This window comes from Theobroma cacao, chromosome 8 (assembly GCF_053813885.1).
Source record: "Theobroma cacao isolate CCN51 chromosome 8, ASM5381388v1, whole genome shotgun sequence".
NCBI classification, from domain to species: Eukaryota; Viridiplantae; Streptophyta; class Magnoliopsida; order Malvales; family Malvaceae; genus Theobroma; species Theobroma cacao.
The window spans coordinates 1,811,821-1,838,644 of NC_142646.1; the positions used below are offsets into that span (position 1 = coordinate 1,811,821).

Here is a 26,824-nt window from a genome sequence, read left to right on the forward strand (position 1 = left end):
TACCTTTATTAATTCAAGCATTGTACCTCACAAGTCCGAAATAACGTCTGTAAGAATTTAATGGAGTTTAATTGGGTATTGGAAATATCGTCTGTTATATTTTGATTACTAGATAAGAGTTTAATAAAATTTAATTAGGTATCGTTAGTTATATTTTGGTTACGAGTTAATAGAGATTAATTGAATATGAAGATTTAATTAAATACGTTTTCCAAAAAAAATTAATTGAATAAGATAAAAATTTAAAAATTGTATATGCTGTATCGAAAAATTTTTTATTTCGTTTGGACTCAAAGAGTTTCGAGAGTTTGAGTCTTTTGGACCGAGAGGCCCAAAGCAAGGGAACCGCGGACCTAAAGCATCGGCCTAAACAAAAGAAAGCAGAAGCCTCGTGGCAGAGTTTTGCTGACAGACATGAATGTATAGTTGTTGAGTGTTGACTGTACCAAAGCTGCGACCTTTTTTCATCAGCTGACTGTCCTTTCATCGTTTAACTCAAATAAATAAAAAAACCCAAAAATAAGAAAAAAATGAAAACAGAAGAAAGGAAAAGGAGAAGAAAAGAAAAGAAAAAAAAAAACTGTGGTCAGAATCTCAACTTCTCAAACCCGAAACTCAATTTATTTTAACCGACTTGCATTTACAGCGCGTGTAATACAACTTAAACTGTTCCGATATCCTTAACTTTCACGCGTCAAAAGGGTGCGTGTGCCAGCTCTCACTCAACAGGAATCCCTCCCCACAGTACAGAATAGAAGCCTAGAAAGAAAGAGAGAGAGAGAGAAAAAAAAAAAGAAAATAGAGAAGCAAAAATCAGATAGAAAAACGGCAAAGCAAAAAACCAGAGGATCTAGGGTTACCTTGGATCTCTCTGTTTCGAAGGATTGGCTAATTAGATATGGATAGATATATAGCTATATCTATCTATCTTAGTTCTTCTTAATCGATCAGTTCTTTTGGTTATCTTTAATTAGGGTTTTCGAAACGGGGTAAGTTGATTTAAAGGCTGAGACCCTTTCTTGTTTTTGGAACAGTAGTGATGGAGTTAGGGTTTTAATCGGTCGAACCCTAAAATCGGTGATTTTGGGAATTGGACTTTGACATTTCTCACTGAGAATCGAAGCTGGAAAAGGAGGATTTTTGAGAGATTTTTTTAATCTTAATATTTACTATAATATATTATATTATTGCGATCTGTAAATATGCGAGGAGTGCACAAATCGAAAAGGGTTACTTGGGCACCGGATGTTAACCTTTGTCAGGTAAAAATTGCAATTTTACTTTCGGAAATTCCTAAATTTTGAGCTCCGGTTCAGGTGAAATAGAGAAAGGAAAAAGAGGGTGGAAATTTGAAGTTAAATGGACCAAAATATTTGTAGAATGGAGCTATGTGAACCCTACTTGTTGTGCTGTTTTTGGGTTTTGATATGTTTATTTTGTTATAAATTTTTTATCTGTTACCCTGTGTGATGAATTGCGTTTGTACATTTCTGGTGGTTAATTTAGTTCATTTTTTAGTATTCTTGTGCAGCATGATTCTGAATGTGTTTACCATTTTGGTGATGGCATTGTTATGTGAAGCCTTTTAGGGTATGATTTGATGGGTTTTTTTTCTGTTTTCATTTTCAGTGGTATTTATGACTAATTTAGTATTTTGCACTTATATGGAACTGTTTTTATGGATTGAATTCAGTCAGTAGAGTTTGGAAGTTTGCCATGCTAGTTAGACGCAGAAATGAGTGAACGAGGATGGTAAAAGACTTTGACTTTTAGTTTATTCTAAAATGCTAATGAAGATAAAAATTTGCCTCTGATTAGCATTCCTTGCTCGTCAATTGATGCTGCCTCCTTTCATATAATATTTGTCTAGACAGAACTCAATAACACATGATGAGAGCACCACAGTAACATCTCCTTGGAGTTTGATGGATGCATGTTAAGTTAATGACTGCTTGTAGTATTGCATGCATTGTGAAGTTTTGACTTTATGTTGTCACCTGTAGTTATCAGAAAATGCTTTCAATTTGTGGTTTGTGTCTTTCTTTTTCATTTTTATCATACCCTTTTTCATGTAGGATAGCTAATTGTCTATCCAAAGCGTCTTAAGTATTTTGCTTTTGTACCGAGTCCTAAACAATTTGAAAGAATCTTTAGTTTCCTTTGGAGAAGTTCTCATTTTAGTATCTCTAATTCATAGATGTATTAGGTTCTTTACAAATTGAAATTCTGAACTAATTTGAAATGATTTTTTACTCTTTTATGATGTGATATTTCAGAATAGTCCTTTGCCTAAGGTCTCTGTGGCTAAAAAGGGGTAATCGAGTATGTCAATGATGTCAAGCTAGTAACGCAGACTTTGCTTTCTAATGAGTCAAGTGGTGAGAGTGAAGAAAGCAGTTTTTCCTCAATAGATAGGCTGAGTTCACCTCAATAACATGACAAAGAGCTGACCTCTCTGTCTTATCCTGGGCTTACAGCAAAAATACCCATTTATGTGTTGGGTGGTAACATGTATCTAATTCTAAAAGGCTTGGTTACATGCTTGGATGCATGGCATGTAATTCACGACCAAATTGATTGCTGCTTTCATATTAACTCATCTATCTGACTGTCAGGGAACAAATACTTATATTCTGTCTCATTCTACTAAGTTTATAGGCTGCTTTATATAGCTGGAACCTAGTATATATTTCCAACAAGATGGTTGTTTGTCAGGGACTAAAACTAATTGAGTGGCTAATACTAGATTTTATGATACTTCCAATTGTAACAGTATTAGGCAAAGTTTACTAGGATGAGCATCTGAAATTCACCTTCAGGTTTTATGAGTCTCAGCTTATTGTCGGTGAGAGGTGTAACAACTCAGAAAGAAATGACAGATTAGTTGGCACTTTTCGGCATCATAAAATGCAGTAGTTCATTTTGCTTGTACTTTCATTTCATTGTTAATAAAAAGTTTATATGTATAGTGTGAGAAAGTTTTCAAAAAAAATATTCCTGTTTAGTCAAGCTCTCTTTAGTTCAGCTGGTAGAGGGCGTTTCTACAATGAAATGATGATTGAGCATATTAGAATCATGTTTTATTGAAGTTGCTAACAACAGATATAAATGTTTCTCCTCTTTAACAGGTAAGGCTGTTTCTATCGGAGGAATCACCTCAACAAGTTGGGTTGGGTGCTCAAGACCACCTCCAAGCAAAAACCTCTTCGGTGTCACATATAAATGGGGCAGCTGTGGATGACTTTCTACCTCCTGGCTTTGAAGGAGCTCATTCTACAAATCATCTGCAGATTAACTTGTCAGAAATCCCTGTCATTAAATGGAGATGTCCACTCAGAGTAAGAAACAGTTCTAAAGACTCTTTTCTGGCCATTTCCGTTTAGTTTGATTTATAATTATTGCTCTAAGCATTTCTGTGAAAGCTGAATTTGGATTGTCACAGTTTGTATTGGACTTTAATTGGCAAGTAGTTGCTGGAGAGGAAAGTAAAGAGGTGGAGATTCAAAATCTGAGAGAAGTGAGAGTACTTGAAGCTGTGTATCCACGCCCATCTGCAATTCCTACAAAGTCTGATACTTCTCTTTTTCTATTTTTGACGGGTGGGAGGGGGGGGGTGGGGGTTTGTTGTGGGGGTGGGGGGTGTCCATAAATTGCTTCTCTTGGGTTTTACTGTTCCATGAGCTGAAATTTTCTTCTCTTTATGCAGCCCATCTGTTTCAGCAGATATAGAAAACTGTCTCTTTGATGATCAGCGAACTCCTATAATACCCATCACTGCCATTGAAGATGAGGATGCTGCAATTGAAACACCATCTGATGTCTTAGCAGCATTCAGTTCCGCCATTAGTTCTCAGCCCCAGTTATTGGCTCGTGGTATTTCACCTCCTCCGCATTGCAATATGCCAAGTGGTTCAAGTGCTTCAGCCAATGAGAAACCAGCAGCTGGAATGGTTCTTGAACCTGGTGTAGCAGCTGCTGCCTTTACAGCAATTAACCAAAGCAATGAACGTGGAAGCATGATTGACCCCGACTTGCTTATAAAAATTCTCAGCAACCCGAAATTGATTGAGAAATTAGTTACAGATTATGGATCGGCTTCAGGTGCACAAAACTCACCTAATTCGACATCCCCTCTGGTACCTTTATCTGACCCACCTCCACCTGTAAATCTATCCGATCCATCTCCTGCCCACATCAATAGAACAGAAGATGGTACTGCATCCCTAGTAGCTACTTCTGGTGTAGTGTTTTATGCACAGCCGAATGGGGTCGGAGTTGGACCCCAAAATCAACAGGGTCCTGTTCCCAGTGTCCGTCCAGTTTCACCTTCACCTGCTGTTGGACTTCCTCAGAAGAAGGATGTAAACTATTACAAGAACTTGATTCAGCAGCATGGAGGAGAAAGACAAGTACCAGCTCAGAAGTTCAATGGCCGATACATTCACCAACTAAGACCAAACCAAGAACTAATAAATAACCAGAAATCAAGAGATTCAAAGCCGAAGATAATGAAGCCTTGTATTTACTTTAACAGTTCCAGAGGATGCAGGAATGGAGCCAATTGTGCTTACCAACATGATACATCGTCCCAGAACAGGGGCAATACCGTTCCGGAGGCGCCCAATCCAAAGAGAATGAAAATGGAGAGAGAAATAAGCAGCTAGAAAAAATACCACTGCACGTATGCCTTTTTCACGTGGAAAAATGCCTACTGCACCTCAACCTTTTTACTCCTTTACTGGCTTGGTTACACTTTTTTTTTTCTTCCTGCAAATAGTTTTAATTCTAGTACTCACTTTCATTATTCTTGCATCAAGCATTAAGAATTAAGTTATGGGCGAGAGAGCCTTGATAATCACAATCAATTGCGGATATTCATCTTTGGGAGAGCATTTTTGTTTCCTGTTTCTTCTTTGACTGCAAATGTTGCTCACATGTATTACAATATGACAAGATTTGAGTTTTTTATTTTAGCGTATGTAATATTTTATGCATTTTGTTTGGAAAATGGGAAGAAAGAGCAAAAGATGGTATTCATGGACTCTCATGGTCCTAGTTCAAGGACTTAAAAATGAAAGAAAAAGGGCATTAACTCAGCCAAAACTCAAAAGTTCATATGTAAAACGTAAAGATATGAGTAAGGCCAGAGCCTAAAAGCCCATATATAAAGCACAAAAAGATGCGTAAGGCAAAGCCCAAAAGCCAATATATAAAACACAAAACAGATGATTGGGTACTTTGACAAGGCAAAAAGATGAGTGGGTAAATCCCAGTGGAGTGAAATAACAGGACTGCAACAAAGACAAAGACAAATCCCAGTAGAGTGAAGAAACAAGACTGCAACAAAGACAAAAAGGAAGCAAAGACGAAGGGAAGGAGAAGGAGAAAATGTTGAAGTTCCTATCGAAGGTACGGATCGAGTTCAATGCATTGGACCCACGCATAGCATCATGTATGGAGTTCTTAGCCCAGTGCAACGCCCGCAAAGCCAAAGAATCGAATCCAGCGTGCCAGGTTCAAGTCAAGCGCCGTACCGACGATCACCCGCCCCAAATTGCAGTTACTTTTGTCAACGGAGTGGAAGAAGTTTTCAATGCCACTTCGACTCCTGCTCAGACCATAAGGAATATGATCCTCGAGAAAGGTCAGCTCCTTGAGACAGAGCAAATGTTCCGTGAAGCGGGCGAGAAGTGGCCCGTTATTATACCCGAGGAGGAGCTTCACCAATCGTTTCCCGGAACCAAGGTTTGGTGCATTTTCTCAAATTTAATGATTTCTGGGTTGGTTCTTCGTGTTTGGTTGGTAGAGGCAATTTGTCGAATAATTGGTATGTCTTTGTAGGATACCAAATTCTCATGTAATACGCTCTGGGTTTAATCATTACTTGCTGTTTTTACATCCTGCTTACTTAAAAAGATTGGCAAAATGATATCAACTGGAAGATCAATAGTTATTCTTTTTCCAATTTTTATTTAAATCACCTTCTGCTGCTGTTAATTACTACTAAATATAGTTTTTCTTTTTTTTTCTTATTTGCTTACTTCTGGCAATTTAAGGTAGGAAATTCTGTTTCGAGATTAGTTCAATGGTTGCTACCTTGCTATTGTTTTGTTTTACATCCTATCCAAATATATAGTAAATAATCATTTTCTGTATACTGGTTTTCTCCTTTTTCTTCAGCCAAGGAAAGCAGAAGAGAAGAAGCAGTGACTCCAATCTGTCTGAGCTACCCAATATACTGGGTGTCACTTTGGAAGATTATCAAAATGTTCCAGCCTGAGAATGTACCTCATATGAACATCATTTTGAAACCTGATTTATGCTGCTAGAATGTGTTTCTTAATCTTCCTAGTTTTGGGTGTACCCAGTTTATGCTATTAAACTCTCTTTGTGTGAGTTTCTTGTTAAAATCTCATTCCAGTGTTTAGTTTTGGGTGTATCCAGTTTATGCCATTGAACTCTCTTTGTATGAGTCTCATTAAAATCTCATTCAGTGTTTTCATTTCATCCGGGTGGTGACAGAACATATTTGTTGCATCTTGCAAGAGAGATCTGCAAATAGAAACAGAGTTTGATTTATTATGACTTTTTCTGTTTATGAAATGAATTGACTGTGGTTTGCTCTAGGCACACTATTGCACATCTAAATGAATTGACTGGGCACCAACGCAGTGAAACTTTATATCTATAATTTTATAGAGCCACTGTACAGCAATAAAAAGAAATTGTTTCCTAGCTGACTCATTTCTTCCAAACAGTTACAACGCTACGACTTATGGCCGGAGAACCATCATTAAAGAAAGAAAAAGAAAATTACAGGTGTTCAATTGCTCAGCGATCTTCTCGTTCAACTCTGTTGGGATCAGCCATCATATCCATCATCATCTTCTCGGGTGAATCATCCCAACTTGCAAACGTTTTCAGGTCAACCTGCACGAGGACAGACCACCACATGCTTAAGCCTTGACATGCTAGGGTCAGTTTTTACATAAGTTCGATAAATGCTTTGATCTTAAATGGTTGGTTACCTTGCGTCTTTGCTCGGTGAAAAGCTCTTCTCGTTTCTTGTATGAAGTCTGGACTTCCTTTGCAGTCCTACCACCAAGTCCCCAAACTTCCACTTCTGCTATCGAAGCTTCCACTGGGAGGAAACCCTGCAAGAAACCATTTCATGATTTAGTCAATCAGCCTGTAAAGCACTCAAGGCACTAAAAGATCTTTGAGTATTACCATATCAGTTTCTTTGCATGTTAAAGAAAATATAGTAGTAAATAATTATAACTCTAATGAAGGTAGAATTCAAAGAGATAAAAGACCAGCCAATGTATAAGCTAAATGCTATAGGATTCACGAACAGCTTTACGGTTTTGCATCATTATGGGATTATTAACCACGCCATCATAAGTTTTATGCACCTGATTTGGGATAAGGGAACCCGGTTGGTATGTTTTGTCCATTGCATGATGGCGGACGGTAATCTTAGCAAAATCTTCATCAATAAATACCCTCTCATTTGCCGTAGTTCCTCCAAATGCAATTCCCACAGGTTTTGGATGTGATTCATAAACTCTGCCAGTAGGGTGCAAATGGCTGTACACAAAGTTCTTCTCTTTCCCTGTTAATGATTGTGTAAGTATTAGATTCACGAAGTGACTAAAAGAAATGCTTGACAGATACTTAACTTAGGCTGCGTAAGGAATTGATCCTAACCTCCCAAGTGCGGCTTTCCACCCTCCAGAGAAAAGGGGGAAGGAAAAAAAAGAACAGAAGAAAAAAAAACATTGGCATCTTTCTTCTTGCTTGATTATATACCTGAAGATGAATATACATGGAAGATTGGACTTATAGCATATAGGTTCCCTGAGCTTCCATAGAATGAATCCCTATTTTCAAAACCCTGCTGTGTAAGTACCCCTATGGTCCATTTTCTGGCATTGCTACTATCCTGATGGGAATCTTCGGAGCTCGCAGAAATCAGAATAAGTAATGGACCATGATAACCTTCAACATTAGACCAGAATCTGTTCAAGCCCTTCCCATGAGCAGATGACCTACAAAGTAGCAAAAAACCACACAGATATATGGTAATTCCAAAAAGAGAAAACTCAGGCCAAACAAAACACACAGAAGAGATGCATTCTACCTTGAAAAGATGACTAAAAGCATTGATACTTTAACCAGCAATACATTCAAGAAGATAAATCACAATAACTAATGAGTGGAAAATGACAAACCGATAAAGAAGATTTTCATTTGTTCCAACAATATCACCAGCAAAGCATGTCTTCAAAATTTCTTCACTAATGGTGTTTCTAGATGCAAGGGAAATTGCCCATGCCCTTCCATGTGTTAGAAGTAAAGTTTGAGATGCCTTTGATGAAATATCACCTGAAATTGATTCTGAAGATCCTGACTCATCCTGCAATTCATCAAGGAAAGTTATCTCACTAATGTTTTCTTACAATCAGATCAACTGGTTTTCGCATACTAATCATGCGTCAAAATATATTAGATGTCAAGTAAACGCAGGTGTAAGCAGATACCAGACAACACAATGAGGGAATTCGGTGATAGATATAAATAAAGCCAATTATTTTCTTCAAATCTTACAAAGAATTGAAACACAGCACCTCTGCATTAACTGAGCTTTGAAGTCTTCCTTGAACAAATTGTGTTAAGCAATCCGAAAGGGTTGGCGTTGTCGTTAAGGCCCAAGCAAGAAACTTCCCCACAGGAAGTTGAACATCCAAGCCTAATATATCACATTCCCATACATCCAAGCTGCTACTAACATCAGCACACGAAACAACAGCAGACAACACCAAATGATTAATATCAGGCAGGAACAATTTTTCTTTACTTCGGGAAATTTTCAAAGTCCTGACATTCCACAATATGGCCCAACACATCCAAAGAAGCAGAAGCACATCAGTGGGCAGTAAAGACCCATTTATCTTGCAATCAGATTCATCCGATTCGAACTCCAATTTCGTAGAAAGTCCCAATTTTTTCATTGCCATAGCGAGCATTCTCAACAGTACATTAAGCGACATTGATGTAGACATCCTCCCACAGCACTTAACGTAACCTCTCAGAAATCCTAACCAGTTTATGCCTCCTTTTTCAGATATGAAAAATAAGTCTACTACTGATGATCCTAAGTGATTCATCAACCTTGGAAAAGACTCCGGCTTTTGTGGTGATTCGCAAACTGAATCCTCGTAACTTAAATAAAAACATTGCTGGAAGAATCATGTGAGAAAAAAAGGGTAATTATAAACTAAGTTATTGAATGAAAATAATAACTGTTTGAGTAACTTAAAATTACCTGAAGGGATTGGATGGAGATTGTGTTTGTTTGAGGATCGGAGAGCTTCGAGAAGGACTTTTGAAGCAAAGGAAGAGCTCCCGTGGAAGCTGCGAGGCTTTCCAACTCTCGTTGTTCCGGCGATACCGTCTGCTCCATCGAAGCTGATGCTCCCATTGTTGCGAAAAGAACTTGCAATTCAGCTTTCAGAAATTCTGTTTGGTTTCTCGAAGATACTTGGAGCGGCTTTTCGTCCCTCTGAAAGAACCATTACCTGCCATTAACTGAAAAAGATCGGATCTTCAATCCTATGGCGATATAAAAGGCGCCGCTTCACGTCTCCCTTTTTTCCTTTCCTTACTTGGGCGTGGCCCCAAGTATAATGTCGATTTGACAGGCTTGGTTTGGGCTTAAGGCCCATCTTGCATTGTCGGTTTAAATTTTCCATCTTCATTTCGGCCCAAATGTCCGGCTTAAGGAATATGAAGTTCAAACGACACCGTTTCTCCTACTCTTTTATGGCGAAGGATTTTGATAATTCCCAATGGCCAAATCCCTACTTTGGATCAAAACACTACAAAAACCAGACCCAAAGAAGAAGAAGACGACGACGACGACGAACTCAGTGCAACTCATCGAGAACATTCCGGAAACCAGGTACGATAAAAGTCTAAGCTTTTCGTCTTTATATAAGAACGCGCCCAAGTTCAAATCCTTCAAAATCTCCATCACTTTACGCTCTCCAAAACAACAATGGGTTCTTCACCTGCCAAAGACGATGCGTTGGAGAAACTTGAATACCTCTCTCTAGTCTCCAAAGTCAGCACCGAACTCGAGAGTCACGTGGGGTTTTCCGACAAGGTTTTGGCGGAATTCATAACGGACATGGGCCGCCACTGCGAGACAGTTGATGAATTCGACGCAAAGCTGAAGGAAAACGGCGCCGAATTGCCTGATTACTTCGTCCGCACGCTTCTTACTATTATCCACGCGATTCTGCCTCCAAAGCCCAAGGGCGAGAAGGAATCCAAGAAGGAAACTGCTGGTGATGGTAAGAAGGGTAAATTTAAAGCCCTGGCGATTGCAGATGATAAAGATAGAGCGAAAGAGCTTGAGAAGGAAATTGAATTGGAGACGCGAGACCGACGAAAAGAAGAAGATAGAGACCGAGACCGAGACCGAGACAGGGACAGAGACAGAGATAGGAGGGATAGAGATAGAGATAGGAGTAGGCATAGAGATAGATATAAAGAGTATGGTGATGATGATAGGAGGGATTATGGGAGTAGGGGAAGGAATAGGGAACGAAACCGAGATAATAGAGATGGTGATGAGGATAACAGGGATTATAGGAATAGGACTAGGCACAGGGATCGGGATAATGGGGAAGCTGGTGAAGATGGGGAAAGGAGGAGTAATGGGAGGTATCGTGATGATGAGCCTGAATTGTATAAGGTGTACAAGGGGAGAGTTTCGAGAGTGATGGATTCCGGTTGTTTTGTGCAGTTGAATGAGTTAAGGGGCAAGGAGGGTTTGGTTCATGTTTCGCAGATGGCTACTAGGAGGATTTCGAATGCCAAAGATGTTGTGAAACGGGATCAGGAGGTTTATGTGAAGGTCATTTCAGTTTCGGGTCAGAAGTTAAGTTTGTCTATGAGAGATGTTGATCAGAATACTGGTAAGGATTTGCTTCCATTGAAGAAGAGTTCGGATGATGATGCTTTTAGGACTAATCCTTCAGCGGGGAAAGAGGGGCCTGTGATGAGAACTGGTCTTTCAGGAATTAGGATTGTGGAGGATGAGAATGCTGTCCCATCACGCAGGCCGTTGAAGAGAATGAGTTCACCAGAAAGATGGGAAGCCAAACAGTTGATTGCTTCTGGTGTTCTGAGTGTAGATGAGTATCCGATGTATGATGAGGAAGGAGATGGAATGCTCTATCAAGAAGAGGGTGCTGAAGAAGAGCTTGAGATCGAGTTGAATGAGGATGAACCTGCCTTTTTGCAAGGGCAGACTAGGTACTCTGTAGATATGTCACCAGTAAAGATTTTTAAGAATCCAGAAGGGTCTTTGAGTCGTGCTGCTGCTCTCCAGTCTGCACTTATTAAGGAGCGGAGAGAGGTACGGGAGCAGCAGCAGAGGACAATGCTTGATTCAATTCCAAAGGATCTTAATCGTCCTTGGGAAGACCCAATGCCAGAGACTGGTGAGAGGCATCTTGCGCAAGAGCTTAGAGGTGTTGGATTGTCAGCATATGATATGCCTGAGTGGAAGAAGGATGCTTTTGGAAAAGCTTTGACTTTTGGGCAGAGGTCTAAGCTTTCCATCCAGGAGCAGAGGCAGAGCCTGCCCATTTATAAACTAAAGAAAGAACTGATTCAGGCTGTGCATGATAATCAGGTTCTGGTAGTCATTGGTGAGACTGGTTCGGGTAAGACTACTCAGGTAACACAGTACCTTGCTGAGGCTGGTTACACTACAAGGGGTAAGATTGGATGCACTCAACCTCGGAGGGTGGCTGCAATGTCTGTGGCCAAGAGGGTAGCTGAGGAGTTTGGTTGTCGTTTAGGGGAGGAAGTTGGGTATGCTATTCGTTTTGAAGATTGTACCGGACCAGATACTGTCATCAAGTACATGACTGATGGTATGCTTCTTAGGGAGATTCTGATTGATGAGAATCTTTCTCAATACTCCGTCATTATGCTTGATGAAGCTCATGAGCGAACAATTCATACTGATGTCCTTTTTGGATTATTGAAGCAGCTTGTGAAACGGAGACCTGATCTTCGTCTGATTGTTACGTCTGCTACATTGGATGCAGAGAAGTTTTCAGGGTATTTCTTCAACTGTAATATTTTTACTATTCCTGGGAGAACATTTCCTGTGGAGATACTCTATACAAAACAGCCTGAAAGTGACTACCTAGATGCTGCTCTGATTACAGTCCTACAGATACATTTGACTGAACCTGAAGGTGACATTCTCCTCTTCCTGACTGGTCAGGAGGAAATTGATTTTGCATGCCAGTCTCTTTATGAGAGGATGAAAGGGCTAGGTAAAAATGTTCCTGAGTTGATTATTTTACCAGTTTATAGTGCCCTTCCTAGTGAAATGCAATCTAGGATTTTTGAACCTCCCCCTCCAGGGAAAAGGAAGGTAGTGGTGGCAACCAATATTGCTGAGGCTTCTTTAACTATTGATGGAATATTCTATGTGGTTGATCCTGGTTTTGCAAAGCAAAATGTCTATAATCCAAAGCAAGGGCTTGATTCTCTGGTTATAACACCAATTTCGCAAGCATCAGCCAAGCAACGTGCTGGGCGTGCTGGGCGTACTGGACCCGGAAAATGCTACCGCCTGTACACTGAGAGTGCATACAGAAATGAGATGTCTCCTACAACAATTCCAGAAATCCAAAGGATTAATCTTGGTACGACAACATTAATGATGAAGGCCATGGGAATAAATGATCTCCTTTCTTTCGATTTTATGGATCCACCAGCACCCCAAGCTCTCATTTCTGCTATGGAACAACTTTACAGTCTAGGAGCTCTAGATGAGGAGGGACTTTTGACTAAATTGGGTAGAAAAATGGCTGAATTTCCTCTTGATCCACCGCTATCGAAGATGTTACTGGCCAGTGTGGACCTTGGGTGTAGTGATGAGATATTGACAATTATCTCTATGATCCAAACAGGTAACATCTTTTACAGACCAAGGGAAAAGCAAGCTCAAGCTGATCAGAAGAGGGCCAAGTTTTTCCAACCTGAGGGAGACCATTTGACTCTACTTGCTGTATATGAGGCCTGGAAAGCAAAGAACTTTTCGGGGCCTTGGTGTTTTGAAAATTTTGTTCAGTCTCGATCCTTGAGGAGGGCACAGGATGTCAGAAAACAGCTTCTCAGCATCATGGATAAGTATGTTCATCTAGCTTTTGGTTTAATAATGTGTTGTTTTTGAAATTGTGTCTCTGATCAAGATATTTGCTTTATATTTATGCATTTATGTTCTTGTGATTTTAACTGTGTTCTACACTTTGATAGGTAACTTTCATGCATTGTTAGTGTAGGATGTATTTGCATTTACATTTTCTGATCATCACAAGTAGAACTTATCTTTGATAATGTTTTTCATGATTATTACTACAATGATAAGCACTAACTCCAGTTACTTTGATCAATTGAAAAATACGAGAATGTTGTTTGAGCTTAATTGGCTAGCAAACTTCTCACTTACCTGCTTTCCAGGTCTCTTACTTTTGGGTGCATTTGTAAGCCCTTGTTTGGGTGCTGTACTAGGGGATTGTGGATGTGTCTATGGGAAAATTCAAAGCTAATTGTGCTTATGAAATGTCCCTGATTTTCTGAACTTGCTTTATTATTTTAGCATTGTCCTTGTTAGTTTGGGGTATTAGTAATGACCTTCACATGTCTACATTAGCATCAACAAGCCAGACTTCCTTGATCTCTCTCTTTCATCTGTTTGAATTGTTTTGTTCACTGACTTCCTTGATCTCTCTCTTTCATCTGTTTGAATTTGTTTTGTTCACTAGTAGATGTATTAAGACCTTTTAACATGTTAAAAGTTTTACTTCTACAAGGTTCTAACGCAAAAGTTGATGCTTTTCAGGTACAAATTGGATGTAGTCAGTGCGGGAAAGAATTTCACAAAGATTAGAAAAGCTATTGCAGCTGGGTTCTTTTTCCATGCTGGTAGGAAGGACCCACAGGAGGGATACAGAACTCTGGTTGAGAACCAGCCTGTGTATATTCACCCAAGCAGTGCCCTTTTTCAGAGACAACCGGACTGGGTGATATACCACGAGCTGGTGATGACAACAAAGGAATACATGCGGGAGGTAACAGTGGTAGATCCCAAGTGGCTCGTTGAACTGGCTCCAAGATTCTTCAAAGTGGCAGATCCCACAAAAATGAGCAAGCGCAAGCGCCAAGAACGTATTGAACCTCTTTATGACAGATACCATGAGCCTAATTCTTGGCGTCTGAGTAAACGACGAGCTTGATAGGTCAGTGTTGTTGATCTCAGATTGGTTTTGCTTCACGTTGTAACTGTATGTATTATTTGTCCGTGTGTAAGTTGTAGTTGATTTTTGAAACCTGTCGCCCCATATCTTGCTCTTTCGAACATGAGTCATGAATTCAGAGAACTATTCCGTCACATTTTTTATAAAAAGAGTAAAAGTTTCATTTATTAAGGTATATGTGAAAGGAATTTAATGATAATTATTTATCAATTGCAATCCGAATCATCAGGAGAAACCATGCTTCATAGTCAATTGATTTTCGCCACTTTGAATTGAGGTCATCCTAATCATCAGGAGCTGTTTACATTGACAGCATTTGCTCACTCGAAACTGTTTGGAAGGTAATCCATTTTTCCTCTCGACATGCTTTAGCTTCTAATGTCGACATTTCAAACCATTGGGGGCAGGTGTTCGGAAGTGTTTTGGAACCAATAATATATCTGGAAAATGCTAGAAGAACACCCCGCAGCAAAGCTACAAAGGTACTTGCCAACAGAAGAGATTGGAGTTATGATATGGGAAAGAAAGTTGCATCACTTTCTATTTCGATAGGGAATAGATTTGTTGGAAAGGCCACTTAACCTTCTTAAGAAGGAAATAACAGCTAAGAATATATTATTAGACAGAATTGATAGTGTAATGATGAACCTGGGGATTGATTATGACAATGCAAGAGGGGAAGACAAAATTGAGTGCTTGGTTTATGAGAAAAAAGATGAGAGTCATACTCCTAATTAAGTGGACTGTTAATATTATGTATACAAAAGTTTGTATTCGATGGGACTTAAAATCGAATTAAGTTGATTAATTTGGTTAATAAACTAAAATAGAATTAATCGAATTAGGCTATCAATTCGGTTGATGAACAAAAAAAGTGGGTCGATTGGATTAAAATATATAAAAAGATAAATTAAATCGACAGAAAATTGCTATCAATCGATTGTTTAGATCTTGTAATGTCTTCTTCCTTTTCTCTCTTTGTTTTCCTTTTCGGTTTTTTCCTTGCTTTAAACGTCGTCGTGTTTCCTCCCAAGGCCCTAATCATTATGTTTAATTGCTCATGTAGTTGGGGCTTTTGCTTTGGGGTTGACGAGTGGGGCAAACTAAGCATTATTAAGACTTTTAACCAATTGATCATGACGTTCCTTACAGAGGTTACTCATTGCCCATTTGATTTTGATGTTGCGTCAATGATGGGCCTACTCCACCTTGATGCTGCCACGTGTGCGGACAAAAGAATTTACTTAGTGGCTCATATCTCAACTTGTTACTATAGTATTTTGGAAGGAGCGGTATCAATTTCTCCTGCCAATGGGGTAGGAACGAATTTGGAGCCGTTGATCTTGTTTACATCACAAGTCAAAGCCCCTGTGCAGCTTAGAAGAACCCCACAACCGACAGCCTTGCTCTCTCCAGGTTACAGTGTCTTAAATTCTTAATCTTTCTTTACTGAATAAACAATGGAAAAGAAATAGAAAATCTCCACTTGCTCTACTTGCTCCACTTCACAAATCTAACTCTCAAAAAGAGTAAGACGCCCTTTTTTTACTCTCTTCTCTCTCTCCAGGTAGCAGAGGGGCAAAGACAAAGAAAGCAAAGCCAAGATGGGCTCGGTTTCACTGAAAATAGGGGACGGAACAGCAAGATTCAAGAGAGCAACACTTTGCTCCTCAGCTGTCAACATTCTCATGCTTTTCTCTGTTCTTACAACCAATCTCTTTGCTTTATATGCCTTCACGTATTCACCGAAACAGCACATAAGCAACCCACTTAACCATCCTCAGAAGAACATCTCTTTAATATCTGAACAAGTCTCCCTGATAATAAGAGAGATCGATTCTTCTCAAAGGAAGCTTGCCCAGATGGAAAAAGAGCTCCTTGGTTATGACACTCTTGATCTTTCAAGACCCAATCTTGCGAGCGAGCTTAAGTTGTTTTTGCAACATCATCAGCTTCCTTTAGGGAAGGATTCAAGAACTGGGATCACTGAGATGGTGGCTTCCGTGGGGCATTCTTGTGACAAATCTGCTGATTTGTTGTCCCAGTACATGAGTTACAAGGTTTACGGACCTTGTCCTGATGACTGGAGTCTTGCTCAGAAGCTAATCGTGAAGGGATGTGAGCCTTTGCCAAGAAGGAGGTGCTTTGCCAAGACTGTTCCTAAGGTTGGTCTTAGTTCTTTACCTCTTTCTCTTTGGAAACCTGTAAGTGAAAAGATCGTTACTTGGAGTGGTCTTAGTTGCAAGAATTTTGACTGTTTGAATACTAAAAAATTGAGTAGAGATTGTGTTGGTTGCTTTGATTTGGTTAATGGATTTGAGAGTCAAAAATATGTTAAGGCTAGAAGCAAGAATGATTTTCTTATGGATGATGTGTTAGCTATGGGGAATGGTGGGATTAGAATTGGATTTGATATTGGAGGTGGGTCTGGGACTTTTGCTGCTAGAATGGCTGAGAGGAACGTGACTGTGATTACTAACACCTTGAATGTTGATGCACCATACAGTGAATTCATTGCTGCAAGAGGCCTTTTTCCTTTGTTTTTGAGTTTGGACCATAGGTTCCCTTTCTATGATAATGTTTTTGATTTGGTTCATGCTACAAGTGGATTAGATGTTGGGGGTAAACCAGAAAAATTGGAGTTCTTGATGTTTGATGTAGATCGCATTTTGAGGGCAGGTGGCTTGTTTTGGTTAGATAATTTTTATTGTGCCAATGATGAAAAGAAGAGGGCTTTGACTCGTTTGATAGAGAGGTTTGGATATAAGAAGCTGAAATGGGTTGTAGGAGATAAGATAGATGCAGCTGGGTCAGGCAAACCCGAAGGTTATCTATCTGCTGTTTTACAGAAGCCAGTGAGAACATGATGGTTAGAGATATCCTGGAAACTGATGGAGGTAAGAATATTGTTCCAATTTCTAGCTTTATCCCCACAAAATTTGTGCAAATTTATTGCCTTAATATCCTCATGAATTTGTTCTAAGGTGGAATAAATGCTGCAATTGTTTCCTTTACTAAGTAGCAGTGGTGGAGAATGACCTCTGTTATGTAATCTAAAGTCTTTTTTTCCCCCCTTAAATCTCTTCTTTTGTATTTTCATCGAGGTTGGTAATTCAAACAATGAATATTAGGAAATGAAATTTTCTTAGTGTATTCTTGAATTTGTTTCAGTATTTAACATTTGATGTTTCCTTGTAATTAAATGTGCCTTTTTCTGAGCATCTTTTGAGTTTTACTATATGCCTAGTCCTGAAAATCATGATTTCAATTGTGTTTGGATCTCAAATACCAATGGTCATTGGCAAGGTTATCATTTGCTTTCAGCTGACATTATATGAGTGTAGGAAGAATGTTTTGTTGGACTTGTTCAAGTACCTAAAATTCCTTCCACAAATATGTATATGACCACCCTAAATTGTTAATCAAATTGTCATTCTTACTTATCATTGGCCTTTTAAGTATTCTTTTGCTCTTGATGCGCCTCAGTTTGTACTATTGGACATTGCAATTAAACCATTTCCTGCTTTTCTTCCAAATCGAAGTCAGATAACCTGGTGTTCGAGCTATGTGCTTCTTGTGAATAGAAAAATTAAACTCACTTCTGAACTTTAGCCTTGCTCCCCTTCGTGATTATTTGGTCCTTTACCAGGCTATGCTTGGAAAATTGCTAGAAAGTATTTGGGTTCTCTTTATAACAGTTTGGAGAATGAAAGATACTTGGATCTAAACTAAACTTAATGAATCAAGATTGTTCTGAACAAATATCTTCATTTGGTTAACCAATTGCCTGAAAAAGCAGCTAAGAGATCATGATGACTTCAGTGATTAACTAATATCATGTTGTTCATCATATATTGTTCTTAAGGACGTAATGGATCTTGGAAATGGAATTATTTTATCAGCATCCATTAAGTTCTGCTTTTCTGAAAGAGGGGGTTACTCATTTAGTTCATTTCCTGCTGAAAATTGTTATTTTAAATTATCGTACAGCACATTCCACCTCTACAAAGTGAAAGCTAAGAGAAAGAGCACGCGAATTGCTAACTGAAGCTGCAGGGATACTACTGATAATCATACAAAACCCAAGAATATATCTGGTTTCAGCAATCCGAGACTCTCCTGTCATTTTTCATCTCCAGATTAACAATGGAGCATTCTTGGGTAATTTGAAAGCATAATGGCAATTCAGTTCGAGGCATCTTTAAGCATTGCAACCTTCTGAATTGGTGCCATTAATGCCTTGCACTGTGGCACTGTTGAGAAGCTTCATTCCTTCTTCACTCATCTGTTGTACTTCTGTTGGGGATAGAATTCTGATGCAGCGGACACACCCAACAAATTCCCTGAACACACATCAAATCATAGCCATCAGAAGCTAGATGCTAACACCAGTCTTGTTTTACAGAAATATTAAAAGGTGTGTTTGTGTAGTACTAAGCAGTAGGGTTAACAAACAAAATATATGTTTATACATAAACTTACTCCCAAGGATCATCCCCAACAAGTAGAACATCATTCTCATAATCCACATATACCAATTTCCACCCTGAACCTCTTGGATCGTTGAGCAGCCCCTTAAGTCCAAACATACATTCAATCGCAGAGATTAGTTCATCATAGTTCTTAAAACTTGTGACATCAAGTGACCGTCCAACAGATCCTGCCTTCTGAACCTGTCACAGCCAGAACCAATACGAGTTAGAGAAAAGAGAATGTAATACGATCATGGAAAGAAATATCAATGTGCCATGAGACAAAATGGAACTATGCAATGTGCACATAAACCCAGCCAATATCATACCTTTGTATATGTTCGCACACGTGGAGCCATTTGCTGCCATGAGTTGTTCTGCAGAAGGCCACTCTCATCAAAATCGACATTGCTTGAAGATGTGCCACCTGAGCTGTCTGGTAATTCTGGTCGAGAGAAAGCCTGAGAGTCTGCAAGGCTAGCTGAGGTAATCTGAGACTGAACATCCTGACTAGAACTGAAGTTGCCAACCAAACAATCTGAAGGATTTTGGAAGTCAGCATCCTTCAATGAACAAAATTCATCCAGAATGGCACTGGAAACAGAAGGATCAATCACCGTACTGCCACCATTACTGACATCAATGTTAAGACAGCTGTATATCCCACTTTGATTATTGCTGTCATCAGACAAATCTCTCACCCCACCAGAACTAAGATTGTATGAGTCTTGCTGTGGGATTGACGTTAATTGGTCAACATGGGATAAAATCCTACAATTATTCAGCTGATGATCCCATGTATCCTGACCCCCTGTAGTTAAAGAAGGATCGGTTGCTTCAGTAAAGACAGCTGAAGAGTCTTGTAACCCAACCACTGGCACAGGACCAGGAGATCTATAAATCCCGGCAAGAGGCTGGCAGGCTGAAAGGTGCGACGTCCATTCATCTGGGTCTAAGAAAGGAAGAAAGCTGCTTAGAGTAGTAATATCAGCTTGAGATACTTGCATTTGATGAGCTTGGAGGGCTGACGATTCCAACTGTGACTGAATGGGCCATGGATTGTTTTGCAATGGGAATGGAATCTGGTTCTGGTTAGGGAAAGAAAGTTGGTTCAAAATAGTTGATGGGCTTGCAGCATTTGCAGCCAATTTTTCCTCATTGCATTCTGATGTTGAAGTCAACTGACTTAACTGATCAGTTGAATGCTCTGATTCCAACTTTAACTTTTCATTACTGCTCCTAGCTTGCGTTTGACTTGCAAATTTGTTTGCAGGAGGGTGTAGATTCCCATTAGCATTTATTTTGGGTAAATTTGAGTTGATGGGATCAGGTTGGTCAGGGACTAATTGGGTAAGATTTTGGTTTTCTACAAACAGATTTTCTGATTGGATAAGCTGAGGTTTCTGATTGCTTGTAGACTGCAAGTTCTTCATCTCTTCTAATGGAGATCCCTTTGCAGCAGAGATTTGTTGTAAAGTAGATGCAAAAACTCCTGGATGGTTAACGAGCTGAGGCTTCAGCATCATCTTCATCAGTTGCTCAGAACATAAATTTGAGATTGAATAGGGAAGATTCCCATTTCCATTTTCAGGAAACTGGAGAAGGGGCCTTTTTATCAAGCTTCCCCATTCAGATTCTGCTCCTGTGAGCACAAAACACAGCCACAAGATAAGTATCTAAAAAAGTTGCACACCACTCAACATAATGAACAGAAGCTTACCCAAAATTCCAGGATGTAATGGTCGTTTGAGACCTGAAGTTAGAGAAGGAAAAATAAAGAGACTTTCAGGAGTGTCAATTTCCCATGCACTGACCCTGTTCGGTTTATCATTACATCCAGGTTCATCCCACTCAACCTGTTTAGAGAATGGATAAAAGAAGTCCCATTATTAAACTGTTCAGTAGAGAAAGCTCTATTATGTAATAGGAAGATGCAAAACCAACATCCTGTTGCAACAAACAGTTTTCAATCAAACAAAAAAACCTGAAGGTTACGCCACTTCGAGCCAGGCCATCTCAGAGGATCCAAGTCACCAATACCAACTAATGTACCCATATATCTGCCGAAAAGTAAGAAACATTAACAGATATCTATACAGTTGGATATATTGAATATTTACCCTAGAATTCAAACATACATTACAAAAAACAACATTGTTATTTTTCTCATGTAGAACAGACTTGCAACAATTATATCATCATTCATTGTCAAGAAACAACATAGAATAAGCCTATAGTATTTCACATTTTCACTTTATGCAAAAGTGTAGCAAAGCTTTAACAATCCAAGCATGTATATAATAAGTAGTGTCTTGACAATGATCATTATGACGAAAATCCTTTCTAAGACCTTAATATTGGAAACATATAGTGAGAGGACAAAAATATCTAGAACTTACCTACGTTTTCCCGACTCATCTGTTTCAAACATCATTCCAAACCTCATACCAACAGAGACTTGAGTACCATAAACAGACTTTCGGTATTTAGCCAAAGGGATGACAAATTCTGAAGGGCAGGCCCTACAGAAAAGGCAGGAGAGAGAGCTATGTCAAGAAATAGATACAGGAACCTTGAGAAAGGGGAAAAGAGAGAGAGGAAGCATAAAAGATGGGACACAAATGCTTATCAAAAACACCTTGGATTGTAGAAAATTGTGAATGGGCTTCTATTGGCAGCAGCGTGAGCAGCAGCAGCAAGGACACCGATGTGCATACTATCAGCAGATAGAACTGATGATGGTAATGTTGTCTGTTGACGATTTGCACGCCTCACACCCACCATTAACTGTGATTTCTCATCCCTTGCAATAATAAGGAATAATATAAGGTGCAATCATGCATTTAGAATTTAAAATACCTTGTACCAAACAAATGCAAGTATATAAATCAAAAAAAGATGCAGTATGAGACTATAGCATACCTGATAAAGAGAACAGAATCACCTGCCCTAAGCCTTTTTGATCCAACAAACAAACTCCATCCAGTTGTAAGTAGGTGTCGCTTCGGCTGTCCTGCATAAAACAACACATATCATAATCAAGATTAACTTTCACAATGTCAATATGGGTATATACACACAGACATACATATGAGAACTAGTGACTAAAAGTGAATGTGGCCAATTTTCTTTTCGAACAATTTTCATAATTGTAGGGTGTTCTAATCACATTACTTGCTGTAAACAGAAGGTAAATAATCAAAACACACTCACCGCGGTATATATGACGAAATGTCCAGGTATTGTCATGCAGGTCTCGCACAACAAGCTCTTGAGTTGGGGGTTGCATTGTGTAATCCTGAAAATAGATAATAACAGTAATGTAATTACAGATAATTTCCCTGCATGTGCGCATTTGCTTCTAACTCTTTCAACAACCAATTAAAACCTCACCAATGGAGGGAAGAGCTTCTCTGCTGCTCTGCGTGGCACTGAGAAACCACCATGTGTACTGGTATCACTTGCAGTCAAAGTTTTGCAGAAAAATTCATTTGGATGCTTGCTGGACTTCAATCCAAAGTCTGGTATAGGGAAGACATCTTTTTCCTACTCAAAGGCAAATTTATAAATGAGAAAAGTGTCAGATATACAAGTCTAGCAGAAAAGGGGTTCTTTTTGTCAATCTTAAATATCTAGGAAATTTCAGAAATATATCATACTATAGAAGCTTACAGAGTTCACTGGTTGAAGGCTCATTTGGGCATATATTTCATCTGTATCTCTGTCTGCCTATCAAAGATTCCAAAGAAGTAAGATCATAGTTTATCTAGAAAAGATATACAGTGTCACAGTATATTTAAGCCAAAATGGCATACATGTAGTGTAACATTGTGAACTTGGCACATCAACTGAGATGGAAGATTCGGGTAGTTTGGAATTTGAGAGGTCGCCATTCTTTTTGTGGACACTGCTACCTGCTCAAAAGAATTAAAGACATCATTAGTCCTGTCACCTGTGGTTCCTCATTATATATTTACTAACAAAATTCGGTTAAAGGCTGCCATTCATTTATGGGATTTTATTTCATTTTTCCAGATATTGTCAAACAAGCTCTCAAATGATTTTCTCCCACCATTGAGGGAGAGGCCTTGGCACACAACTCTTTTCCCAAGTTTCACTCAACTATACAGTGGCAGAAACCTAATGCAACAATTTGCAAATCAAAATGATGTAACCAGTTAAATATGTGGATTTTGTAACTCATCCCCGGCAATTGTAGATTCACTGTTCTCAACTCCCATCATAATGAACGGAGGCCAAACTTCAATTTAAATGGAAAACTGTGCAGCACAAGATAACCCCATGAAACTGGTGTCATGGCTTCCCAGACACACAGCAGATGTTTACACATCAAGCTATGCATAGTATGCCAAGCATGTGATCAGAGATTATTGGTTTGGCAACCATCGGTATGCTAAAGTTTCATTATGTTAATATTAAGACAACTGCACATATATCAGAGTCTTCCTTCCTCAGATCGACTTATTCTCTTTCTCTTTCTATCCATGATACAAAATAAAAATAAACAACAAATAAAGTAACAAATAAAAAAAAACGAGGGGAAAAAGTACGGGGCAAAAGATGCGGTTTTTCCTGCAGGAGAGCAGATATTAAGTGTGAGAAATAAATGCAAACCTGTTCGCTATGTCCTTGAGGAAAGTAATACACAAGACTCCCCACCTGCGGCAAGGAAACAAGTGGACCTGCGCAGGCATGCCATAGCTCGGAATGTATAGCCTTCCGGGCCCCTGAAACCAAGTGAGTAATAAAAGAGTCTCTATAAGACACATGCTTCGTCAGAGATTACATATTTATAGATTATAATGTAATGGCTAACATCCTTCGTTTTAAGCTTCTATGTTGAAGATTGGAACGTCAATGGTTCGTTCAACTTGTTACAAACATATTCAACCTTGGGAAAACTTATTAAAAAGTACATGCTTTAACGGAGGAAACAGACCATACTTAAACCTAGCTCAACGTTAATGTAAAGAAGGAAACTAAGAAGATGCCCTATACTTTCAAAGCTCAACGTTAACTATCTCATTTTAGCACATAAGCAAAGGACAAATTTCCGAAAACTAAACCAATAAAAAATGGTTAGTCCAGGTTTTGATGAAGAAAAACGAACCAGACTGATCTTGCATTTCTTTCAATAACTTCATCTCCTCAAGCAGAGTGGCCTGTGGCCCCCCGTTAACCAAAGCTCCTGGTTTTATCTTCTCTTCAACTACAGAACCCATTATGTTGTCTTCTCTTACTAAAAAATTCTTCCTTTACTCTCTTTTACAATACAGCCCAACCAGAAGAACTGTCAGCAAGGACCCCGGCTTTACATCTTCATTTGAGAAAACCAAAAACCCCTCAACTCAAAAAAAGAGAAGAAACAAATGTCCATTCCCATTGCTCCACCGAGTCCCACCTCAGCAAATAACGTATAGCATCTTCCAGAGACAGAGAAAACAATCGAAGGGAAAAAAAAAGGAATCTCAATGAAACACTTAAAAAACCAATCCCAATTGGTCACGAAAGAGAACCTTTTACACCCTCCCTTCACCAACACCCCCACCCCACCAGCAGAGTCCAAAATCAAGGAACAAAATTCTGCAAAGAAAAAGGGTACAATACTGGAAAGAAAGATCTTTTCTCATGTGGGGCTTTTCGGTATATACAAAAAAAAAAAAAAAAAACACCCCCCCTTCAGTTAGCAGCATCAAAGCACGCCGACCAAAGCATTTGAGTATCTCTCTCTCTCTCTCTCTCTTCTCTCTTTTCTCTCTTTCTCTCTCCCTCAAAAGATATAGACCTTTCAATGAAACCCCACTATCCTCATCATCACTCTGATTCCTTCCCTCTGCTCAATCATCAAAAATAACAAAACCCCAAAAAAAGAGAAAGCAATTTAAAAAAAAAAAACTTGTAAACTTTCAATCTTTCCTCTCTTTATAATATACTAAAAAATGAATGAATATGTAAGTTGCTTGAAACTGGGAAGAGTGTGCAAGCTCTTATCCTGCGCACACACTTTCTGTATATAGGTGATTCCGTTGCAGCTTTAAACTTCGAACCAATATATCTTTTTATATATAACAATTAAAAATAAAGTGACACGATGAAAATTAATAAAGAAATGTCGAAAAAGCAGAGCAAGACTAACAGAACACGAAAGCAGTACACAGTGTAGAGAGAGAAACCGAAAAAGAACAGGAAGTCTAAAAAAAAAGAAAAAGACTTTTTAAAAACAAAAGGAGGGAGAGGGGTGCGTAGGATAATAAACAAAATCTACGTGGCGTATTTTAGTACGTGGACAACGAGGATTCGCTCGTATTCCTCCTCCCAATTCTCGCCGTGTCAAAGTTATTTTTATTTTCTTATTTTTAATTAGCAAATAAATAAATTTAAAAAAAAAAAAGAAAAAAACGAAAAGGCCAAAGCTTTGTTTCGGGTAGAACTTTTTTGCGTATGATTTTTGACCAATCGTTACGCGTGCGGTTCACGACAAATCAACGGTGGGGCGGGGGAGGGGGTGGAGTATCCAACTGACACGTGTCGATTCTGACTCCCTGCCACGGCGCTGTTTCTCCTCTTCACGTATATATAGATCTTGCAAATGTAGCACGTAAGCTAACTTCGGCCTTTGGCGCTTTAATAAAACTTTTGTCTAAACTTGGACAACAATCTTTAATATGAATATAAATATCGGCTGCCAATAATTCCTTATTTAAATCTCTCACATTTATGTGCCTCCAATCTAGATGTCTAAACGGTAAATTTATTTTTTTGCATTCAATGCCATGTTCACTTCTTCAAACTCTTCATCATCCTTTTTAATAAATACTTACATTTATTTCTTACTTGTATCTTTGTTTCCTATAATTAACACTGTACTGGACTGTTATTTTATTTATGAATTCATATTCAATATATTATCAGTACAAATAAATTTTTAAAAAAATATATTTATAATTTTTTATATATTTATTTTGGTGGATTTTTTTAAAAGAAAAATGAGAGAGGCGTTCACCAAATAGGAGAGAAGTTGAGCACTCTATTCATGCCATGTACATGATAAGTAAAAAAGGTCATGACAGATGGGTTGCTACTACTGTTGCATGGTTGAATACGCATGGGGGCAAAAGGCGTCACGCACGCATCCCTATTTATTGTTTTTATAATATATAATAATAATAATAATAATAAGGGTGGAATTTGAAGCTACATTCCAAGTTTTGGCCCCGAGTACAACTTTCTTATATGGTGGGTTATCATCCGTCCTGTTTGGATTGCTCCGCCGAAACCAGAACAGTGACAGATCGAAAGGCAAAAAGAAAACTTGTCTCTTGTGCTTAACAATTCGTCTATTGCTTTCTTAAAATGATTTTCTTAAAATATAAGAAACAACTTATATTAATATCCACATATTAATTATTTTGTGGAAAAAAATGTTTTATAATTAAGATTATTATTTTATGTATCAGTTTGACTTAAATATTTTTTTTATGTTTTTTCTTACTTATTAAATATCCTTTTAAAATGAACATAATCTTAATTTAAGATATATGTGAGTTTTCTTTTATAATTATTATTGTAATGGAATGTATAATTTGTGTGTTTTTTGTTTTTGAATTGAAAATTCCGAGGCGGCACGTGATGATCATACGAAGCACGTGAAACGCTCATGCATCTATGTCGATGAGAGATACGATCGGACGGAGCAAATTTGACGCTGAAATCGGTGGCACGCGTACTAGGACTTATGAAGACTTTGGGCTCTACCAAGCACTCTGTTCAATGGCTTTGGAACTTAAACACGCCGCATTCTTAGCTTATCCCGCACTTAAATTTCTTACTTTAAACCCTTGATATAAATATAAATGATGATCACCCACCCCACCCACCTTCCCTCATTTTTTTCATCCTAATCACCGTTCATTCTCTGAATTACACGTGTCCAACATGCAGCCCAATCACATATTTGATTCAAGTACGTAGACCCCAAAA

At 38.7% G+C, this 26,824-nt stretch overlaps 6 protein-coding genes across 8 annotated transcripts; 4 read left to right on the forward strand and 2 right to left on the reverse strand.

The window, feature by feature from the left end:
• The first annotated feature begins 694 nt into the window (after positions 1 to 694).
• LOC18591517 (Zinc finger C-x8-C-x5-C-x3-H type family protein) lies at positions 695 to 5,355 on the forward strand. Its single transcript, XM_007017681.3, has 4 exons — positions 695 to 1,262; positions 3,129 to 3,338; positions 3,443 to 3,567; positions 3,707 to 5,355. Exons 1-4 carry the CDS (start codon positions 1,203 to 1,205, stop codon positions 4,662 to 4,664), a joined length of 1,353 nt encoding a protein of 450 aa, XP_007017743.2. The 5' UTR covers positions 695 to 1,202; the 3' UTR covers positions 4,665 to 5,355.
• A 33-nt stretch (positions 5,356 to 5,388) lies between these two features.
• LOC18591518 (39S ribosomal protein) lies at positions 5,389 to 6,507 on the forward strand. The gene is made up of 2 exons (XM_018125923.2): positions 5,389 to 5,745; positions 6,181 to 6,507. The coding sequence occupies exons 1-2, from the start codon at positions 5,389 to 5,391 to the stop codon at positions 6,208 to 6,210; spliced, it is 387 nt and encodes a 128-aa protein (XP_017981412.1). The 3' UTR covers positions 6,211 to 6,507.
• Positions 6,508 to 6,650: 143 nt separating this feature from the next.
• Positions 6,651 to 9,607, reverse strand: LOC18591519 (TLD-domain containing nucleolar protein). The gene is made up of 7 exons (XM_007017683.3): positions 9,329 to 9,607; positions 8,631 to 9,242; positions 8,235 to 8,419; positions 7,813 to 8,051; positions 7,416 to 7,615; positions 7,029 to 7,154; positions 6,651 to 6,930 (listed from the first exon to the last, which is right to left on the reverse strand). The coding sequence occupies exons 1-7, from the start codon at positions 9,482 to 9,484 to the stop codon at positions 6,832 to 6,834; spliced, it is 1,617 nt and encodes a 538-aa protein (XP_007017745.2). The 5' UTR covers positions 9,485 to 9,607; the 3' UTR covers positions 6,651 to 6,831.
• Positions 9,608 to 9,853: 246 nt separating this feature from the next.
• Positions 9,854 to 15,071, forward strand: LOC18591520 (ATP-dependent RNA helicase). 3 transcript variants are annotated; one of them, XM_088809184.1, is made up of 3 exons: positions 9,854 to 13,224; positions 13,937 to 14,333; positions 14,665 to 15,071. In XM_088809184.1, the coding sequence occupies exons 1-2, from the start codon at positions 10,061 to 10,063 to the stop codon at positions 14,328 to 14,330; spliced, it is 3,558 nt and encodes a 1,185-aa protein (XP_088665310.1). In that variant the 5' UTR covers positions 9,854 to 10,060; the 3' UTR covers positions 14,331 to 14,333; positions 14,665 to 15,071. The 3 variants fall into 3 exon arrangements, with proteins under 3 accessions (XP_088665310.1, XP_088665311.1, XP_007017747.3); XM_088809185.1 differs by having other exon boundaries at positions 14,581 to 14,720; XM_007017685.3 differs by lacking the exon at positions 14,665 to 15,071 and having other exon boundaries at positions 13,937 to 14,485.
• A 714-nt stretch (positions 15,072 to 15,785) lies between these two features.
• LOC18591521 (putative methyltransferase At1g29790) lies at positions 15,786 to 17,514 on the forward strand. Its single transcript, XM_018125765.2, has one exon. The coding sequence runs from the start codon at positions 15,956 to 15,958 to the stop codon at positions 17,216 to 17,218; it is 1,263 nt and encodes a 420-aa protein (XP_017981254.2). The 5' UTR covers positions 15,786 to 15,955; the 3' UTR covers positions 17,219 to 17,514.
• A 715-nt stretch (positions 17,515 to 18,229) lies between these two features.
• On the reverse strand, positions 18,230 to 24,943 carry MP (Transcriptional factor B3 family protein / auxin-responsive factor AUX/IAA-like protein). The gene is made up of 14 exons (XM_018125764.2): positions 23,955 to 24,943; positions 23,459 to 23,571; positions 22,639 to 22,737; positions 22,496 to 22,552; positions 22,217 to 22,369; positions 22,037 to 22,121; positions 21,746 to 21,836; positions 21,462 to 21,626; positions 21,223 to 21,345; positions 20,808 to 20,883; positions 20,544 to 20,679; positions 19,153 to 20,465; positions 18,834 to 19,024; positions 18,230 to 18,694 (listed from the first exon to the last, which is right to left on the reverse strand). Exons 1-14 carry the CDS (start codon positions 24,064 to 24,066, stop codon positions 18,553 to 18,555), a joined length of 2,856 nt encoding a protein of 951 aa, XP_017981253.2. The 5' UTR covers positions 24,067 to 24,943; the 3' UTR covers positions 18,230 to 18,552.
• Between the last annotated feature and the right edge of the window lie 1,881 nt (positions 24,944 to 26,824).

Coding starts and splice junctions, on each gene's coding strand:
- LOC18591517 (XM_007017681.3), top strand. CDS start 1,203: ATGCGAGGAGTGCACAAATCGAAAAGGGTTACTTGGGCACCGGATGTT. Junction 1,263..3,128: donor CGGATGTTAACCTTTGTCAG/GTAAAAATTGCA, acceptor CCTCTTTAACAG/GTAAGGCTGTTTCTATCGGA. Junction 3,568..3,706: donor CCATCTGCAATTCCTACAAA/GTCTGATACTTC, acceptor CTCTTTATGCAG/CCCATCTGTTTCAGCAGATA.
- LOC18591518 (XM_018125923.2), top strand. CDS start 5,389: ATGTTGAAGTTCCTATCGAAGGTACGGATCGAGTTCAATGCATTGGAC. Junction 5,746..6,180: donor AATCGTTTCCCGGAACCAAG/GTTTGGTGCATT, acceptor CTTTTTCTTCAG/CCAAGGAAAGCAGAAGAGAA.
- LOC18591519 (XM_007017683.3), bottom strand. CDS start 9,484: ATGGGAGCATCAGCTTCGATGGAGCAGACGGTATCGCCGGAACAACGA. Junction 8,420..8,630: donor AAAGCTCAGTTAATGCAGAG/GTGCTGTGTTTC, acceptor GATGAATTGCAG/GATGAGTCAGGATCTTCAGA. Junction 7,616..7,812: donor CCATGTATATTCATCTTCAG/GTATATAATCAA, acceptor AATCATTAACAG/GGAAAGAGAAGAACTTTGTG.
- LOC18591520 (XM_088809184.1), top strand. CDS start 10,061: ATGGGTTCTTCACCTGCCAAAGACGATGCGTTGGAGAAACTTGAATAC. Junction 13,225..13,936: donor CTTCTCAGCATCATGGATAA/GTATGTTCATCT, acceptor GATGCTTTTCAG/GTACAAATTGGATGTAGTCA.
- LOC18591521 (XM_018125765.2), top strand. CDS start 15,956: ATGGGCTCGGTTTCACTGAAAATAGGGGACGGAACAGCAAGATTCAAG.
- MP (XM_018125764.2), bottom strand. CDS start 24,066: ATGGGTTCTGTAGTTGAAGAGAAGATAAAACCAGGAGCTTTGGTTAAC. Junction 22,738..23,458: donor CTCAAGGACATAGCGAACAG/GTTTGCATTTAT, acceptor TCTTTTGAGCAG/GTAGCAGTGTCCACAAAAAG. Junction 21,627..21,745: donor GATTCTGTTCTCTTTATCAG/GTATGCTATAGT, acceptor TATTATTGCAAG/GGATGAGAAATCACAGTTAA.